The sequence below is a fragment of the Cydia amplana genome, chromosome 8 (assembly GCF_948474715.1).
Source record: "Cydia amplana chromosome 8, ilCydAmpl1.1, whole genome shotgun sequence".
NCBI lineage: Eukaryota > Metazoa > Arthropoda > Insecta > Lepidoptera > Tortricidae > Cydia > Cydia amplana.
In genome coordinates this window covers 3,629,077-3,649,491 of record NC_086076.1, presented here as the reverse complement: position 1 = coordinate 3,649,491, position 20,415 = coordinate 3,629,077, and the positions used below count along the sequence as shown (strand labels likewise).

Below are 20,415 nucleotides of genomic sequence, written 5' to 3'. Positions count from 1 at the left end.
ATAACGGGACGTCCGAGCGCCTGTGACCGCACTGCAGCGGTGCCCGGCGCGGGCGCCGATGACCCACCTACTGATGCGAAGTACTCATTGAATATATTTACGATTTGTTGGGGTGATTCTACAACTAAGTCGCCTATTTTTAATGACATGTTCTTGTGTTGCCTAACTTTATGTTTGCGTGTAATAGTGTTTATAACTGTCCACATCGTTTTTGTTTTATTGTTAGATCTGTTTATTTGGAATGAGTAGTTTAGTTTTTTTGAGATTTTAACACATTTTTTTAACAATTTTTCGTATTTTTTATAGTAATTGCTTAGGATTTCATTTTTTGATAAATTTAGAAAGGTTTTCAGTTGACGTTTATGTTTGCATGACAACCGCAAGCCTTTTGTTAACCACGTTTTGTTTTGTGTCGATGCCAATAATTTAATTCTTCTCATTGGTATATATTTATTTAAATTGTTTTGTAGTAAGTTATGGAATTCTTGAAAATTTGTGTTTATGTCATTTGTTACCGATAATACATCATTCCAATTTATTGACTTTAACCCTTGTTTGAATAACTGTTTGTTTTTTTCACTAAATATTCTGCTGTGTGCGAACCATGGTTTCGGTTTTATCTGTGTTGTTTGTGTTTCTATTGTTAACAGGATGCTTTTGTGATCTGATATACCATTATCTTGAACTTCTACGCTATATTTCATCTCGTTTGTGAAAACGAGGTCTATACAGGAAGATGAGCTATTCGAGTCTCTTGTGGGTGATTTGATAATTTGTCTTAGATTGTAACATAACATGGTGTCTAAAAGTCTTCTGCTAGTTGAGTTATTAGTCAACATATTAATATTAAAGTCCCCTACTATCATAATTTTTTTGTTTTTATGTCTTTGATGTATGATACATAATAATTTGTCTAATTGTTCGAAAAAAATTTCAATTTGCGGACCAGGCCGATAAATATTAACTAATAACATGCTTTGTTTTGGAATTTCTATGGCGCAGCATTCGAAGACAGACTCTTTCGACAGTTCAGCGATATCTATTTTTTCCTCGAACTCGATGCCTTGTTTTAGTAGAATCGCCACACCGCCTCCCTGACGTAAACAACGATTAAATTCCGCTGCAAAGTCGTATGTGTCAAATGTGATTAATTTATTTTGATATTGGGCAATCCATGTTTCTGATATACAAGCTATTGGTATATTTTTGCTAAGTAAAAATGATTCTATAATATGGCTTTTGTTTTTTAAGCTTTGTACGTTTTGCACCAGAATTGTCATTTTATTCACGAAAGGAGTCGGTGTTGTTACTATTTTCCTCATTGCAAAGTGTTTTGTTATCACTCGGCGGTGATTGTTTTGGTAGGGTGTGCGACGGTGAAGTACTTGTGCTTGGTGTTGTCTCTTGCGTTTTGTTTAGTTCTTGTGTTTTTTCTTCGCGGATGATGTGTTCCTTTCCTTCAATAAATAGCTTGTTATTTCTTATGGTTGCGTATTTGCCTTCTTGACGTGCTTGTATCATAATATCTCGTAGTAATTTTCGTTTTTCAAGAGATTTTGTATCTAACCATGCAGATACAGCATAACCTGTATTTTTAAAGCAGTAGGCATTTTGTAGTATGTAGTTTGACATGCGTTTACTTAATAAATCTATTTTTAGCGGGCGTCGGTAACCTTTTTTACCTACTCGGCTGGCTCCTTCGATATATCCATTTATATGTATATTTAGAAAGTCGTAAAACATGTTATCCACTCGGTGGCATAATTCTGATTCCGTTTCTGAGTGAAGTTCGTCCAGTCCGTAAAGAATTATTGTTTTTGTTGGTTCACTGTGATGATTGCAATCGTGTTGTGCTTTTAATTTGGTTTGGAGCTGAAGAAGTTCCGATTGAAGCTTCTGGTTTTCCTTTTCCAATTGATCTATTTTTGTGTTTGTGTTGTGCAATTCTCGTTTTAAGGTTGTTTGGTGTGTTGACAATGTGTTGTAGTTTTGTGTAATTTCTTGTTTTAGTTGATATATAGCATCACTTATTTCTTTTTTTATTGTTCCTTTCATCTCGGCTACTATGGCTTTGTTGTTTGTTTCCAGAAGAGTTCTAAATTGATCTAGTGTGATGGACTGTTGGTTATGTTGATTGTGTTGTGTAGGCAGGGCGATGGTAGGTGATATTTTTACTGAAGGGTTGTCGGAGGATCCGTGTGAGCTTTCATCGCCGTTTAGGTCTAACAAATCGTCTATAGACATGGTAGTGTCATCTAAGTTTGGTAAGACTTTTCGATTGCGTACTGGTGTGTCGTCATTGTTTCGCCTTCGTGTAACATTTTCACAATTTGGGCATCGCCAGGATATTTTCAGTACGTGTGAGTGTTCTCTATAGTACGCTTGTGTCATATTTGTACACAAGTAATGATAAAATCCTTTGCAGGCTACACAGACCAAAAGATCTGTGTTATGTGTGATCGGATTCGGACAAGCCATGCACCTCATATTGGATTTCTTAGTATATTCTAGTGTATTATAGTTTTAATTAATGTTTTGTTGGACGAGGTGGTTATTTTGAATGCAGGTGAGTCGGTAGGTCGAAGATGGATGTCTTAGAGCGGCGTGCTAGATACGTCATGCAGTGTGTGTGACAGAGACGTATGATCGCGCTAATGCCGTCGGAGAGCTTGGCAGTTAGCGTAATCTTCACTTAGTTTATGTGCACAAAAACAAAACTATTTAAACACTTTAAGCCTACATATCGTCACTTTCGATTAATATCCACTTTAAACTTCACTTTGGTTTTGAATTTTAATGTTTCTAGGAATTCCTTTCACTAAATATCAATAATATTAACGAGCACAATTTTGTACATGTTGTTCTCTTGACGTACGTTCGGAAGTGTCTTTTTTTTTAAAGGCGGCAAAGCAAATATTTTCAATGGTTTTACTTTTTTCTGTGATAATTAGACCGTTGCTCCGGTAAATAATTTCTATTTCTTGCACCATTTTTGAGAAAAGCACTATATATGACTCGGCTGGAAGGCTACTTGCTGGCTTCGGATTCAATTAAACGGACTCCCAAGGTCGTCCGTTTAAAACGAATCCTCAGCCTGCAAGTAGCTACTTCCGAACCTCGACAATAATGTACTATTTATTACTTAACCTTTTCGACGCCGTGACGTCAAACACAAAAGCTGTCTCTCAGACGCCACGTCACCGAAGTGTCAAAATTGAAATTGAACTTTATGCATATGCACCTAGGTCTATGTTGCTCTGTGGTCTATGACCGATTAATACGTCTTTGGCGTTGGACCTGCGGTGCGTATATATCGGTCATTGGCGTTCAAAAGGTTAAACGTTACTTTTTTGAATAAATTAATGTGCTAAACTCCAAAAAAATATCTACAAACATTTTACGTGACAGCCACGCCATATAAAATCAACTATCATAGGGACCTATTCGACCTAAGTTTAGGAGTGTTGCTGTTAGCAAAACAATTTTGTATTGAAATCACACAAGTTTTTATTAAAATAATTCTACAGCATTACATTTATGACTTGTGTCAACGATAGGCAGCTTTATTGAAATTAAATTTGAAGTTTTATATTAATCGTCCAAGTGTTTGAATATATTTTAGTAATATTTATTTATTAGACATAGGTACATATACCTTAGATTGCAATCCATTCTATAATCATTTGCATCTGGGTTTTATATATTTTTGTAAGCTAGTTAGTCGTGGAATTTGCAGACGTAATATAAGTAGTTAAATTTCAATGATCATTATTCGTAAAATGACTTTACTGTTTTTTTTTAACATATTCATTGCCACCCAGCCAAACAAGACATCCGCGCCAGGCCACAAAAAATCGTCATATAAAGCTGTAGTACCACGATCGCGACTATCGGGTCGTCCGGCTTGGGAAAGAAATCATAAAATACCCGATAGTCGGGTTTTCGGCACTGAATGTGTTCAATACAGTGTAAACTCCGTATAGCGTCACTCGATATAACGATTCACTCCCTATAACGTCGACATTTGTTGGCTATAGTTATTAATTTCTCTTTATATAACGAAAACTCTATGACGTCAAAACACGTCCTGTCCCTTGAGTGTCGCTATATAGAGTTTACATTACACCTTTTTATGTGATATTTATTGGCTAAGCAGCGTTCGATGCAAATTTACTTAATACCTACGTAGGTAGGTATTAAGTAAATTTGCATAATAAGTAGTTATTATTACTTGTGTAGTATAAGTATGCTAAACATGAGATTTTTGTACTTACATTGAGCCGCCTAGGCCGGCGCGCCGGGGGACTTTGTTTCATAAGATGTATGTAAGGTCAATGTGGCTAATTCCGTCATAGGGACTATTCCGTCCGTTAGCATTTTTCTCGAACAATTTTAACGAACAAAATTGATAAATTCATCGACAAAGCAGCGATTGATTTTAGTTTCAGCAATCAAAAACAAATGTGGGCCCGATTCGGATTTTGAAATAGATATCTTTTAGAAATTACCAGGATACGATAACGATATGTTTAAGATCTAACCTGTCAAATTTGACATTTGCGCGATTCTGGAGATACTCTTGAACGATTTCCACAGGATATGACTTAGAGATCCAATTCACATCTAATAGATATCTAACTGTATCTAACGTAAAAGTGACATTGGTTGCCCGAATTGCGCTGCAAAAGAGAACTAGTTGATATCTAAACTATAACGTATCTAGAAAGGATGTAGTACGTGTCGTCTCTTGTGAATATCTTGAAGTTCGAATACGGCAGTGGGTTTGTTTTCCTACTACTGAAAATCAAAATACTACTAAATGCTGGTCTTGCTGTTATTTTATTCTTGAAGATTATGGCTTGTTTCTTGATTATTGAGAACAGCACGTAATCGCACACATATAGACGGAACGAACGGCAACAAAGTAGGTGTAGACACTAAGACTTTCAGGTATTAAACGAATTACGCTTCGTATTAATAGGTAAGTAATATTTAAATGAATATATAATATTCTCTAACGTAAATACAAGATTACAATTGACATCAAATGTCATTGACGTACAGAGTCATATACTTTTTTTTAATGACGCAAAATTGATACCAGCATAATGAAAATCAATCCCAATCAGTAAAACGAGTCTTTAAACTTTTTTCATTTTAAGCGGGTTTTGAAGGAACAAGTTACTTAAATTCAATTGTAATCGTATTGTTTTAGGATAGTTTACTGCTGTTTTCGATCGTTACGACCTGTAAATAACAACAAATCAAATTTTAAATAAATTTATTTACCCTATTTTTTGAAATACAATTTATCTACTGGTATACATTTTCGTATGCGTATATGATGAAATGTCTAAATAATGTCAAAAACGAGCTACGACGACGTACACGTCTGCTTCGATCCAAGGCCAGCGGCCATCTGACTCGAAGAAGAATTTTGAGTGATGTCGTCAATGTATGGAAATTGTACGAAAGTTTACATTTGGGATTGAATTTCTGTGTTGTATTTGTGAGTAAAAATATAAGTAGATAATAATTTGCTAGTTTAGTTATCTAGCTTTCAAAATCACACAACAACTCAATTACTGTTAAAGGCAAAACTGTAATGCGTGTTGCTCAAACGGAACTCCATATTTTGATTTTTGGATACTTTTAGTGTCGATTTGTAGAGAATTACAGCAAATAAAAAATATTATGCCGTGAAGAGCCGGTACACGGCTTCTTCGTGAACAAATTTACGTATAATTTAATGCAGTTATTAAACATTTCTTGAACAAATTGATTGCACAAAGTGAGCTCTAAATCGAAAACGTCATATACCGTCCCCTTAAATCAAAATCAAAATACATTTATTTCAGATAACTATGATCCACACGATACGATACGATATGATCGTATCCTCGTGGACGGAATAGTCCCTATGACGGAATTAGCCACATTGACCTAAGTATATTTGACCAAAAGAGGCTCCATACCAGTGCTGCAGTGTACGAGACAGTACGGACGCCATCAGATACATATATCGAAGCGGCCAAGGTGCTCACAAATTTCTGAACACGCCTCTATTGTCAAGGCGTTAGAGTGCGTGATTAGATATTTTTGAGCATCTCGGCCGCTCCGACATATCTGATGGCGACTGTACTTCTAGTTTCTGATTAAATGATGGTTTCTAATTTGGACAATCAATTTGATATTTTACCACAACACAATCAATACTATTGTGCTCGTGAAATAGACTTTGATATGATATGATAAGGTACAAAATCAAATTTATAAAAACCGGCCAAGTGCGAGTCGGACTCGCGCACGAAGGTACCATTACGAAAAAAAATATTCATCTGTGAAAATTTCAACTGCCTACCTATCATGAGATACAGCGTGACAGACAGGCAGACAGACGCCAAAGACGTCAAATGGCGCGCGCGGCTACAGCCCAATATCAACCTTTGTACCGCGCGTGGCGTTCAAAGATAAACCATCTTGTCAGGGCTACTGCAGTACGTTTGTGTTCAAAATTATTTATTTTATTTTAAAATTTATTTTAGGCAACAAGGCCCATATTACATATACCTTATAGACTAACATACATATAATTTGTCATATTACAGTTTGTCAATGCCTCGAATAATAGATTAATTAATATAATTATAAATTACTAGTTAACTATTTATTTATCAACAGGGAGCCGTTTTATATACGCCTCTAACCTGAGGTGATACCAATAAGTGGAAGTCTTTTACCAGCAAATAAAAGAAAACTTCCGCGTATATTTAAGGCTACAGGCGTTTATATAAAATGTGAAACATTATTTCGTCAGGTGAGAACTAAAACTCACTTCTAAAAAATCTTCTTCCTCGCGTTATCCCGGCATTTTGCCACGGCTCATGGGAGCCTGGGGTCCGCTTAATTGACAACTAATCCCAAGAATTGAGGTAGGCTCTAGTTTTTACGAAAGCCACTGCCATGTGACCTTCCAACCCAGAGGAGAAACTAGGCCTTATTGGGATTAGTCCAGTTTCCTAACGATGTTTTCCTTCACCGAAAAGCAAATAGTAAATATAAAATGATATTACGTACATAAGTTCCGAAAAACTCATTGGTACGAGCCGGGTTTGAACCCGCGACCTCCGGATTGAAAGTCGCACGCTATTACCGCTAGGCCACCAGCGCTTCGTTACTAAAAATATGTCAAACAAAAATTAACATTATTGTTTAGGTGGTAATATGGGTCACTATTAACTTAGTGGTATTAATTAGTGAGTTTTGGTTGTCATCTGATGATTTTGTCGCTAATGTTAGTGTTCACGTGACGTAAGATTTTTCAATTAAGTACTTATTTGCCAGATTCACGTAAATAACCATTGTAATGCACTTATATACGTAAGTTTTGTTTTTAATTATTTCAGCTTCAATTTAGATTTTTCAGCGAGTTATCTCAAAGTACTTATTTTTAACGTACTTAAGATATTTGTTCCCATTATTAGGGGTCCGTTCGTTCTCATACGCCAGGACGGTTTGTCCTGAATTGCCTTTGTTAAATTTATTTTGACCAAAACACATTCACTGCCAAGAAACCGCTAATAGGTGTGTTCATTTTGTATTGGATATGGGGCGCTTGGCACTGAAAGTGCCTGCAGAAAGAATGGAGAAACCTGCAGGCCCGTTACCATTTGCGTGTTTGGTCTTTACATTGACTCTTTATATTTATAGGTGGTCAAGCAGATCTTGTCAGTAGAAAAAGGCGGCAAATTTGAAAAATGTAGGCGCGAAGGGATATCGTCCCATAGAAAATTTGAATTTCGCGCCTTTTTTTACTGACAAGATTGGCTTGACCAGCTATATATATTGAAATGTCTTAGCGAGTATTGTCCATTTGACTTAGGATTGATTTAATATAGTTTTATGATGACCAATGCACTATTTTGTTTGTTTTTTAAATTAAATGTTATGTTAATGTTTCGAACAAGCGTAACACAATTATTTAACACTAAAATATTACGTGATGTTAGCATACTCATAGTTCAAATATACGAATTTATTTTATTGTACTTTTTTGTTTTTATTGTGTTTTCCAAGACATACCTATCCAAAGGCCTATATGCCCCTCTGTATCCCTTGCACTCCTTGCAGTTTAGTAACATCAAAGGATTATTGACAATAAAAAGATCACTGAATTAAACTTTTACGATTTTTACTCATTACTATAGCGGCGATTAAGTGTGCATAATTATGAATCGATAGATCTTTGGTAAGATTAAGTAAATACTTAAGAGATCCTTTCTATAAATATTTTATTATCCTTTGCGCAAGATTAGACGAGTGAAATGAATATTTCTTTTTACGAAATATGTAAAAAGTTTGGAACACATTAGAATTATAATTAAAATATATATTTCTAGTCTAGTCTATTCATTGTGGCAAAAATGGGACAGATTATTTTCTTAATTTCTTGAAATAGATTAAATAGATCATTTAATTTTATCGCCAAATCAGATATGGTCATAGTTTCTGGTCAAGGTATATAAAAAAACAATAATTACCTGTATTGTATTTAATACAAAATCTTAATGCCTAACTTAAAGTAACATCTATATGTACAGATCACAAATCGGCTTATGTACTAGGATTTATTTTCAGTATTGTTCTGTTTCACGTGTTTTCTTAGGAATTCCTGGAACATAGTTACATCCTCTGGTTTATCATCTGCAAAAAAAGCTTTGATATAGTCCAAAAATATAATTATTGGACCATTTCCTGTCCCTCAAAGTAAGTAAGAAAAGGACTTCTTAGACCCACTTAAATATTTTGCATGCACACGGTATGAAAAATGCATTTTGGTATCACAGACATTACACATTCATCACGGCCCCCGGGGCCTAGCCAAGTGACAATTAACCGTCGAAAGAAAACTCTAGTAAAATAAATGTATGAAAATGATCACGTGACTTTTCGTTCATCGCGATACTTTCTTTTCGTTTGTCGATGGTACAGGTAGGAAATATAGTCTGTCAAGCAGGATATGTCAGTAGCAATGTAAAGCAAACTAAAGTATACCATACTTAGGAAACGAACCAAAAGCAGCAATGTACATCGAACAACGATGAAATGTAAACAAAACAGTTCCACAGATAAGATATAAATGACACGCGATTTTAGAACAATTCAAATGTAGTGTTGCAAACCCGGGATTTTTCAAATTTGCCGCCCTTTTTCTACTGACAAGATTTGCTTGACAAAGTATAGATATGAGTACCTATCTCGGGCTGTTGCTTCGTGCCTTCGTCATCGCTGGAGCTCTCGTCGCCGCATAGAAGGTAGCATCCTATAGAAGTGGTCTACGCGTGCCTCCGTGAGGGACAAAACATATAAATTCGACCAATCATAGCGTCGCATTGCGAAGCTATGATTGGTCGAATTTATTTGTTATGGTGGGCAACAAATGAATTCGACCAATCACGGTGGTCAATTTACGGTGGGGAATAAAACAAGATGTGAGACTGTGACAAGGACAAACAATAATAGCGCTTTCGCTGCTACTCCTACTGAAAGATATATAAGACTATCCCTTTCTGTCAGTTATCCCCACCACTCATGCCCAATCCAGTTATACTAGATTCATGCGTCGCCGGGATGCGAGAGATACACGTCGCTCATCTCTCGCCCCATCAACACCTCCTCGATCAAACTACGCTTCTTTATCACCGCGCCTGAGCTATCTGTCAGGTCACAAGTATTACCTATCTCGGGCTGTTGCTCCGTGCCCTCGTCATCGCTGGAGCTCTCGTCGCCGGGATGCGAGAGATACACGTCGCTCATCTCTCGTCCCATCGGCACCTCCTCGATCAAACTACGCTTCTCTATCACCGCGTCTGAGCTATCTGTCAGGTCACAAGTATTACCTATCTCGGGCTGTTGCTCCGTGCCCTCGTCATCGCTGGAGCTCTCGTCGCCGGGATGCGAGAGATACACGTCGCTCATCTCTCGCCCCATCGGCACCTCCTCGATCAAACTACGCTTCTCTATCACCGCGCCTGAGCTATCTGTCAGGTCACAAGTATTACCTATCTCGGGCTGTTGCTCCGTGCCCTCGTCATCGCTGGAGCTCTCGTCGCCGGGATGCGAGAGATACACGTCGCTCATCTCTCGCCCCATCGGCACCTCCTCGATCAAACTACGCTTCTCTATCACCGCGCCTGAGCTATCTGTCAGGTCACAAGTATTACCTATCTCGGGCTGTTGCTCCGTGCCCTCGTCGTCGCTGGAGCTCTCGTCGCCGGGATGCGAGAGATACACGTCGCTCATCTCTCGCCCCATCGGCACCTCCTCGATCAAACTACGCTTCCCTATCACCGCGCCTGAGCTATCTGAAATATACATACTTATAATATTTTATCGATCAAACTGATGTAAATTTTTTGTTTTTATTTATTACTTTTTTTTCAGATTTTCAATTTTTTTTTTGTAAAATTTTGGGTGGCTAATTGACGCGGTATAACTTTTAATGTAATTGTTCAAAAAGAAAAAAGTTATTGAATATCTATAGCAATAGACAACCAACCCGAAGAAAAAATCTGCAAGAAAAAAATTATTTGTGAAAAACTGCTATAAAAAAATTGTATTCATGGAAAAACCCCTTTTTCTCAAAAAAATGCAGATATTTTACTCCTTTTTAGGGTTCCGTAGCCAAATGGCAAAAAACGGAACCCTTATAGATTCGTCATGTCTGTCTGTCTGTCCGTCTGTCCGTCTGTCCGTCTGTCTGTCCGTCCGTATGTCACAGCCACTTTTCTCCGAAACTATAAGAACTATACTGTTGAAACTTGGTAAGTAGATGTATTCTGTGAACCGCATTAAGATTCTCACACAAAAATAGAAAAAAAACAATAAATTTTTGGGGTTCCCCATACTTCGAACTGAAACTCAAAAATTTTTTTTTCATCAAACCCATACGTGTGGGGTATCTATGGATAGGTCTTCAAAAATGATATTGAGGTTTCTAATATCATTTTTTTCTAAACTGAATAGTTTGCGCGAGAGACACTTCCAAAGTGGTAAAATGTGTGTCGCCCCCCCCTGTAACTTCTAAAATAAGAGAATGATAAAACTAAAAAAAATGTATGATGTACATTACCATGTAAACTTCCACCGAAAATTGGTTTGAACGAGATCTAGTAAGTAGTTTTTTTTTAATACGTCATAAATCGCCTAAATACGGAACCCTTCATGGGCGAGTCCGACTCGCACTTGGCCGCTTTTTTTTTTTCATAATAAGTATTCAATACATACTTGGGCCTTTTAATAAGTCCTCTTCTTTCTTTTTCTGTTCCTCTAATTTCTCTGCTCGCATTTTTAGCCAGTCGGCTTTGTATTCACTGTAAAGGATTTCACAGGTTAATAACATACCTAATATTAATAAGTATTTCATTTGACATTTACCAGCTTTTCCTTAAAAAATATCGTAAGTTCGTTAAAAACTAGGCTCTTGCTAATAAGAGTTAAGACTTTTAGGATTTACCGCAGCGCATAGGTACGTGTGATACACCTTTTACGAGCAAGTGTGATGAAAATTAACTTACGTCTCATATTCTTCAGCTGCCTTGTCCACAAGTGTAAAGAATTCGTCAAGGCCCTGAAAATAGAAATATTTGTAAACATCCACTACACTATTCTGCCTCTTGTGTGGAGAACGCTACATGTAACCCTATGCGCGCACGAGCAACTTTGTCGCCGCGACTTTGTGTTTTGTCTCTGTCGCACTTGACTTCGACACTTGAGTGCGACAGAGACAAAACACAAAATCGCGGCGACAAAGTTGCTCGTGCGCGCATAGCGTAAGTTATGCCCATTTTGAGCATGGGAGCGTGCGGGAACTGTATCCGTTTCTTACAAATTTCTATGCAGGGTGTCAGGTATCTTGCTGACTGTACAAGGGCGTGAACGTTCAATGTCAATTTTACCTAAGTTAAGGATTTAAACTCAAAGGTTAGCTGGAAGAGATCTCTATTGGGGATAAGTTCGCCTTTGTACCTATACATGGACTTACATATTTTACTCTGTTGTTTCTGTTTTGTGTAAACTTGGTTATGTGCAATAAAGTGACATATACAACATACATACATAAACTTATCCTCCAGCACGCTCCGTCTCTCCGCAAAGAATAATAGATACAACAAATTGAAGTTTTTCAATACACTCACCGCGCCTGTATGTGCACTAACGCCGCAACATTTAAGATCTTTATAAAAGGTGTCTAATGCGAGAGCCATGGAGCGCGCCAGATTGCCGACGTAGGTGCCACTATACATAAATACACAATAGATGGTTCATTACTCACCGCGCCTGTATGTGCACTAACGCCGCAACATTTAAGATCTTTATAGAAGGTGTCTAATGCGAGAACCATGGAGCGCGCCAGATTGCCGACGTAGGTGCCACTATACGTAAAGACACAATAGATGGTTCATTACTCACCGCGCCTGTATGTGCACTAACGCCGCAACATTTAAGATCTTTATAGAAGGTGTCTAATGCGAGAGCCATGGAGCGCGCCAGATTGCCGACGTAGGTGCCACTATACGTAGACACAATAGATGGTTCATTACTCACCGCGCCTGTATGTGCACTAACGCCGCAACATTTAAGATCTTTATAGAAGGTGTCTAATGCGAGAGCCATGGAGCGCGCCAGATTGCCGACGTAGGTGCCACTATACGTAAAGACACAATAGATGGTTCATTACTCACCGCGCCTGTATGTGCACTAACGCCGCAACATTTAAGATCTTTATAGAAGGTGTCTAATGCGAGAGCCATGGAGCGCGCCAGATTGCCGACGGAGGTGCCACTATACGTAAAGACACAATATATGGTTCATTACTCACCGCGCCTGTATGTGCACTAACGCCGCAACATTTAAGATCTTTATAAAAGGTATCTAATGCGAGAGCCATGGAGCGCGCCAGATTGCCGACGGAGGCGCCACTATACGTAAAGACACAATAGATGGTTCATTACTCACCGCGCCTGTATGTGCACTAGCGCCGCAACATTTAAGATCTTTATAGGTGTCTAATGCGAGAGCCATGGAGCGCGCCAGATTACCGACGTAGGTGCCACTTTACGTAAAGACACAATAGATGGTTCATTACTCACCGCGCCTGTATGTGCACTAACGCCGCAACATTTAAGATCTTTATAGAAGGTGTCTAGTGCGAGAGCCATGGAGCGCGCCAGATTGCCGACGGAGGCGCCACTATACGTAAAGACACAATAGATGGTTCATTACTCACCGCGCCTGTATGTGCACTAACGCCGCAACATTTAAGATCTTTATAAAAGGTATCTAATGCGAGAGCCATGGAGCGCGCCAGATTGCCGACGGAGGCGCCACTATACGTAAAGACACAATAGATGGTTCATTACTCACCGCGCCTGTATGTGCACTAGCGCCGCAACATTTAAGATCTTTATAGGTGTCTAATGCGAGAGCCATGGAGCGCGCCAGATTACCGACGTAGGTGCCACTTTACGTAAAGACACAATAGATGGTTCATTACTCACCGCGCCTGTATGTGCACTAACGCCGCAACATTTAAGATCTTTATAGAAGGTGTCTAGTGCGAGAGCCATGGAGCGCGCCAGATTGCCGACGGAGGCGCCACTATACGTAAAGACACAATAGATGGTTCATTACTCACCGCGCCTGTATGTGCACTAGCGCCGCAACATTTAAGATCTTTATAGAAGGTGTCTAATGCGAGAGCCATGGAGCGCGCCAGATTGCCGACATAGGTGCCACTATACGTAGACACAATAGATGGTTCATTACTCACCGCGCCTGTATGTGCACTAACGCCGCAACATTTAAGATCTTTATAGAAGGTGTCTAATGCGAGAGCCATGGAGCGCGCCAGATTGCCGACGTAGGTGGCGCCCCCCTCGGCGTCCCCTTCGGCGTCCAACGCCTCTTGGAAAGATTCGAAGTCGCGCATCCAGTCGACGGCGTATGCGTTGTCTACTACGTCTGTCTGGAATACAAAAAAAAATTGTTATTCAAAAATGTCTGTCATTCTGTCAAATCTAACAATCCATTAATAACCATTTCTCCCGTATGCATAATCAGTAATGGTGATTACTGATTATGCAAACCGGACCACCAATAATGTGGTAACTCTTTAGAATTTAATACTAGTACTAATACATAATAGTAATACTTTCGAGCCATTGACCAACCGGCGACCAAGTAACACACAATGTGATACATACCATAACCAACCATAACTAACGTAAATACATAGATAGAGCAATATGGGTCAAATTGCTTTGTATCACTTTTTTGTATGGTGGGTTAAATGAAATTTAAATCAATTTAATTGGAACAGAGTTGTTTTTTTTTTGGAAAAAATAAAATTATTTGTATTGTGCAATACTATTGATTCAAATTAGAATGCCAATTTTTCTTGTATGGTCGGCCGCTAGAAGTTTAGTTTCCAATGTTGATTGTGTGAATGTGATACCAACCTTATTCATGACAACTATGAACGGCAACCTAGCTTTGTAAAGTATAGAGCAGGCATATAGCATGTTGGACATGAATGTCACCGGTGATACACTGCGGACGGTGTCCATGACATATACAACCACAGTAGGACATGAGGCGGCAAGTGTCTCCGTGACTATAGTGCCGGATGCTGACCACGTGAATACTTCTATTTGACCTGGAAGAAGAATAAATCGTTTAAAGTTCCATGTATCATTAAATAAAATAGAATGTATCAATAAATTTCATTTGACCAAAAGATTGTCTCTAAAATTAAGTTAACACATTCACTGCCAGGAACCCACCTGGTGGACACTCGTGAACTTTGCTCAGATGCTGGACAACCCGCTGGGCGGGTTGTTTAATATGCAGCTATAGACGACCGGTTTCACAGTCTGACAGTGAATGTGTGTGTTGTGTGTGTTACATATGATGGTTTCTGATATAAATACAACAACACTGATGAAAAAATACAATGATGAAATTAAATTCTTTAAATTTCTTTGAAGTTTAGCATCAATTATCAGCATCCGTTTATTGACAATCATAGTATAAGTTTGACATGTAAATTTGACATGATTTATTCTTATTAAATTACCAAGAAATAAATGAAATCTAATCTTATAGAATGAAGTAAAAGCTTAATCTATCTCTTTTTATAATTTAGCAAGCAAATCTATGCATATAACTATAGGTTTATATAAATAACTAGCGACCCGCCCCTGCTTCGCACAGGTTACACAAAACCTTAACAAATTATACACTTACACCTTCCTCACTCTATCGATAGGTGGTGTAATCTCGGATCCCCGAGAGATCTCCCCGAGGTCCTAATCAACATCAAAGGTTTGATAGGATTCCTCGAGGAGCTGGGCTGGCAGGACTAGCCCCTATCACGCAAAATAGGCGCAGGACGTCGAGTTGCGGAAAATCGCCCGTACTACAATACAATACAATAGGTGGTGTAAGTAATTAAGACCTTTTTGATAAAGGGGGTTAGACTCTTACCAGGTGTATCAATCACACAGTATTTGTGTTTCTGTCCGGCCTTTTCAATGAGTTCCACTACCTGACCAAACTTAGTGGAGAACAGATTTAGGGATGTTACAATGCCTCCGTTCGGGCCTAGGCCATATTGCTTCATAACTTCCTTATAGTTCACTGTATCTCTTATATCTGTAACAGAAACATATTCTCTATAACTGATTTACATACATGGACATCATTATTATTAGAGAATAAACTGCCGAACCTTTCGGGCGTGCCAAAACTGTTCGGCAGTGTCCGGCCGAAGTCTCGGTTTCAGCATAAAAATCATGTTTCGGCCGAAACTAGAACAAATCGAACCTTCGCTGTCTGTTTCGGTTTCGGCAAAAAATGCGGTTTTGGTCGGGCAATACTAGATATATGTTAATCGACAAATATTACCGATATTAGCTGGATACGGCACTTCACGGCATGCAGGATCTAAGTTGATTATATACGGTCTGGCTCCTTCCACGACGTGCCCCGCAATACGTTTGGTAAAGGAAGTCTTTCCGGCACCAGCCATACCTAAAATCATGAGTAAGGAATAAGAACATTGCAAAATATTCGAAAAAACATTAACATGAATATCGCACGATTTCCTAACCTAAAATTATCAAACAAATAGGTTTTTTGGAATCTTGATCCATTGCCTCTACTTTAGGTGCAGCCATTATGAAATTAAAGTCATTGAAAAGAAACGCGTATTTCATATAATCTTAGAAACAGAACGGAGTTTTTTTGTATCAAAAAGGACAAATCAACAAAATCACATTCACAATTTTGGTTTTTTTGGATTGGATTAAATTGATTATTGGGTTATTTGACATTGACATTTATTTTCAAGCTCTTCGAGACATTGCTTTTACGGCTCTTTGTCGCAAATTGCATGCGATTTTCGATACAGTCTGACAAATAAACTCCTTAAATATAGCTGGTCAACCAAATCTTGTCAGTAAAAAAAGGCGCGAAATTCAAATTTTCTATGGGACGATATCCCTTCGCGCCTACATTTTTCAAATTTGCCGCCTTTTTCTACTGACAAGATCTGGTTGACCAAGTATATATACATACAAACATGAACTCTGAAAACAATACACTCTTTTTGTTTGGGCAGTCGTGTAAAAGAGTAGAAATTAAGGCGACACGGCCTGTAACCGCGAAAATCGAAGTTAGAATAGCAAATTATAGGGAGGTATTACTGCAATGTTTTGCCGCCAGAGTGCAGCACTAGTGACTTAAGTATACCATAGAGTATAGTGGACTGCATACGAGCTGGGAAAATAGCACGATTTGATCAGGAAAATAATTGGCGCCATTCTCATCTCGCGTCCACACGTACACAATTTAATCACCAATTTGCATTCCATAGATACTAACTTCGAAAATTGGCATTTATGTGTCCGCACCTGCTGATTTGATCGGGGAATCAATTTGGCGTTTGCGTCCGCACGGCCTGATTCGATCGGACAATTTCATCAGATTGGTCAAAAATTGTCTCGTCTGGACTCCACTTAAGCCCCCTCCACACTCGGGCGTGAATCGCGGCGCGAAGCCATCTATTTACGCGAGTGTGGAGTCGATTTTCGCAGATAGCGAAATCGACTCCACACTCGCTTTCGCGGCTTCGCTCGCGGCTTCACGCACATAGTGGAGGGGGCTTTAAGTGGCTAACACACTATCGCGATAGTGTGTTACCACTTTAAGTGAGAGCCAGAAACAGATAAAGTCCGTCAACCAAATCTTGTCAGTAGTAAAAGGCGGCAAATTTGAAAAATCGCGGGTTAGCAACACTGTGTTCAAATAATTCCAAAACGCGTGTCATCTGTGTTTTATCTGTGGAATGTGGATCGTGAATGACAGCCGTCACCTTATTTGTTTTCATTTGGTTTTCATTCTGAATCGTTTCTGTTTCAAGAGATATTTCTGCTGTCACCATTAAATACTAATACATTAAATAAGAATAAGCGAAGCTAAGGGGCCTACAATGTACAATCATGCTCGTTGGCGTTGATGGTAAACATTACTAAAAATTGAGGTTATGACAAGTATTGGAAGAATTCTTTCGAACTTTTAAGATTATGTTCAGTTTTTTGTTTTAGGGTTAAAAGGCATAAATAAAATTAAAACGTATGCCTAAATCTATCCAAAACAATACACTCTTTTTGTTTGGGCAGTCGTGTAAAAGAGTAGAAATTAAGGCGACACGGCCTGTAACCGCGAAAATCGAAGTTAGAATAGCAAATTATAGGGAGGTATTACTGCAATGTTTTGCCGCCAGAGTGCAGCACTAGTGACTTAAGTATACCATAGAGTATAGTGGACTGCATACGAGCTGGGAAAATAGCACGATTTGATCAGGAAAATAATTGGCGCCATTCTCATCTCGCGTCCACACGTACACAATTTAATCACCAATTTGCATTCCATAGATACTAACTTCGAAAATTGGCATTTATGTGTCCGCACCTGCTGATTTGATCGGGGAATCAATTTGGCGTTTGCGTCCGCACGGCCTGATTCGATCGGACAATTTCATCAGATTGGTCAAAAATTGTCTCGTCTGGACTCCACTTAAGCCCCCTCCACACTCGGGCGTGAATCGCGGCGCGAAGCCATCTATTTACGCGAGTGTGGAGTCGATTTTCGCAGATAGCGAAATCGACTCCACACTCGCTTTCGCGGCTTCGCTCGCGGCTTCACGCACATAGTGGAGGGGGCTTTAAGTGGCTAACACACTATCGCGATAGTGTGTTACCACTTTAAGTGAGAGCCAGAAACAGATAAAGTCCGTCAACCAAATCTTGTCAGTAGTAAAAGGCGGCAAATTTGAAAAATCGCGGGTTAGCAACACTGTGTTCAAATAATTCCAAAACGCGTGTCATCTGTGTTTTATCTGTGGAATGTGGATCGTGAATGACAGCCGTCACCTTATTTGTTTTCATTTGGTTTTCATTCTGAATCGTTTCTGTTTCAAGAGATATTTCTGCTGTCACCATTAAATACTAATACATTAAATAAGAATAAGCGAAGCTAAGGGGCCTACAATGTACAATCATGCTCGTTGGCGTTGATGGTAAACATTACTAAAAATTGAGGTTATGACAAGTATTGGAAGAATTCTTTCGAACTTTTAAGATTATGTTCAGTTTTTTGTTTTAGGGTTAAAAGGCATAAATAAAATTAAAACGTATGCCTAAATCTATCCAACAAGACCATAAATTGTGTCCTGGAAACCGTCCATAGGCCCACATGTCTAATATTTTCAGCAGTTGTGACTATTTACAAAGGTAAACCTTTTAAACAGTATTAAGAGCCTTGATTATATCGCCGTTCTTTCGCAATATCTACCTAATCCATACATGTTTGTTGCAGGATTAAATCTTGCCCAATATAAGGCGTTCGTAGTAGGTAGTATCTTTTCAGACAATACCTATGGCGGTTTATGTACGTGTACAACGCAACCAAGTCGAAAAGTGACCCTTATCTTATTTACCTTTAAATTAAATAAACACCCAAATATCAGTTGTTTCATTTTTAATATGTATATTGTACAATATATACCAATCAAAAAAATTATACAGGTATGTCATATTCATCCAGAACAGTACACTAATTTACATTAACAAGTGGCATATTATATTGTAAATAACAAATATATGCACTATCTAATTATCTGCATTTTGATATGATTTTATTTTTGTAAACTTAGAAGACATAGATAGGGAACAAAGAGAATATAAGCAGTTGTTTTTGATATCTTCAAATTTGTTCATCATTTTGATTAACATTGTTTTAACATCGCTTTTAAATTGTCCGTCCATGTTTCAATTTTTTTCAATAAACCGCGAGTGACAATTTGAATTGACGTACAAAGGGCGCGCTCAGCAGAAAAAAAAATCTGTTGGTTCGATGTACATTGCTGCTTTTCTTAGCGCAATACTGCTCTTTGAGTGTTGCCCTACTTTAGTTTGCTTTACATTGCTACTGACAAGATTTGGTTGACGGACTATATCTCTTTAATAGATATAATTATTGATTTGATTTAGCTGTGTCCAGACGAGATAATTTTTCGCCGATCTGATGAAATTGTCTGATCAAACAGGACGTGCGGACGCAAACGCCAATTTGGCTCGCCGAATTCGACCGATATTACCGATAAAATAGGGTGCGGACGCAAGAATACTCATTTTGGACGCTAGTATTTTCGTTTTGGAGCATATTTTTAACTTAAGCTGTGTCCAGACGGGCTGGGCAAATGGACCAATTTGATCAGGAAAATAATTGGCGCCAATCTCATCTAGCGTCCACACGTACACAATTTAATCACCAATTTTAAAACCCCGGTTTTTAACTTCGAAAATTGGCATTTTTGTGTCCGCACCTGCCTATTCACGCCTATATTTTTAAATATTCTTGGTCAACCAGATCTTGACAGTAGAAAAAGGCGGCAAATTTGAAAAATGTAAGTAGGCGCGAAGGGATATCGTCCCATAGAAAATTTGAATTTCGCGCCTTTTTACTGACAAGATTTGGTTGACCAGCTATATATTAGCTAGCCCTAAGACTGCTTATTTCAGAACGCATGGAATGGAACGCATCCTAACTTTTCGAAAAAAAAAAAGTAAAACAATACGTTGTCTATGCTCAACTAGTTACCAGAGACAAGCCACCATAAACACACTTTAGAGACTGATTCCAGAATAATTGTACTTAATGATAATACTTTTTTATTAAAACTTCTTTTATAAGTGAGTTATTTAGTATTTTTTAATAAAAGCAGATTTAAAAATTATAAGTTTTATATTAAAATATTTTTAATTATATCTATAGCATGTTTAAATAATAAAA

The 20,415-nt window shown here is 38.3% G+C and overlaps 1 protein-coding gene across 1 annotated transcript; it reads right to left on the bottom strand.

The window, feature by feature from the left end:
• Positions 1-8,535: 8,535 nt before the first annotated feature.
• Positions 8,536-16,274, bottom strand: LOC134649996 (GPN-loop GTPase 1). Its single transcript, XM_063504809.1, has 9 exons — positions 16,172-16,274; positions 15,967-16,092; positions 15,547-15,714; positions 14,520-14,716; positions 13,832-14,026; positions 11,577-11,629; positions 11,287-11,372; positions 10,224-10,364; positions 8,536-8,703 (listed from the first exon to the last, which is right to left on the bottom strand). The coding sequence occupies exons 1-9, from the start codon at positions 16,236-16,238 to the stop codon at positions 8,621-8,623; spliced, it is 1,116 nt and encodes a 371-aa protein (XP_063360879.1). The 5' UTR covers positions 16,239-16,274; the 3' UTR covers positions 8,536-8,620.
• Between the last annotated feature and the right edge of the window lie 4,141 nt (positions 16,275-20,415).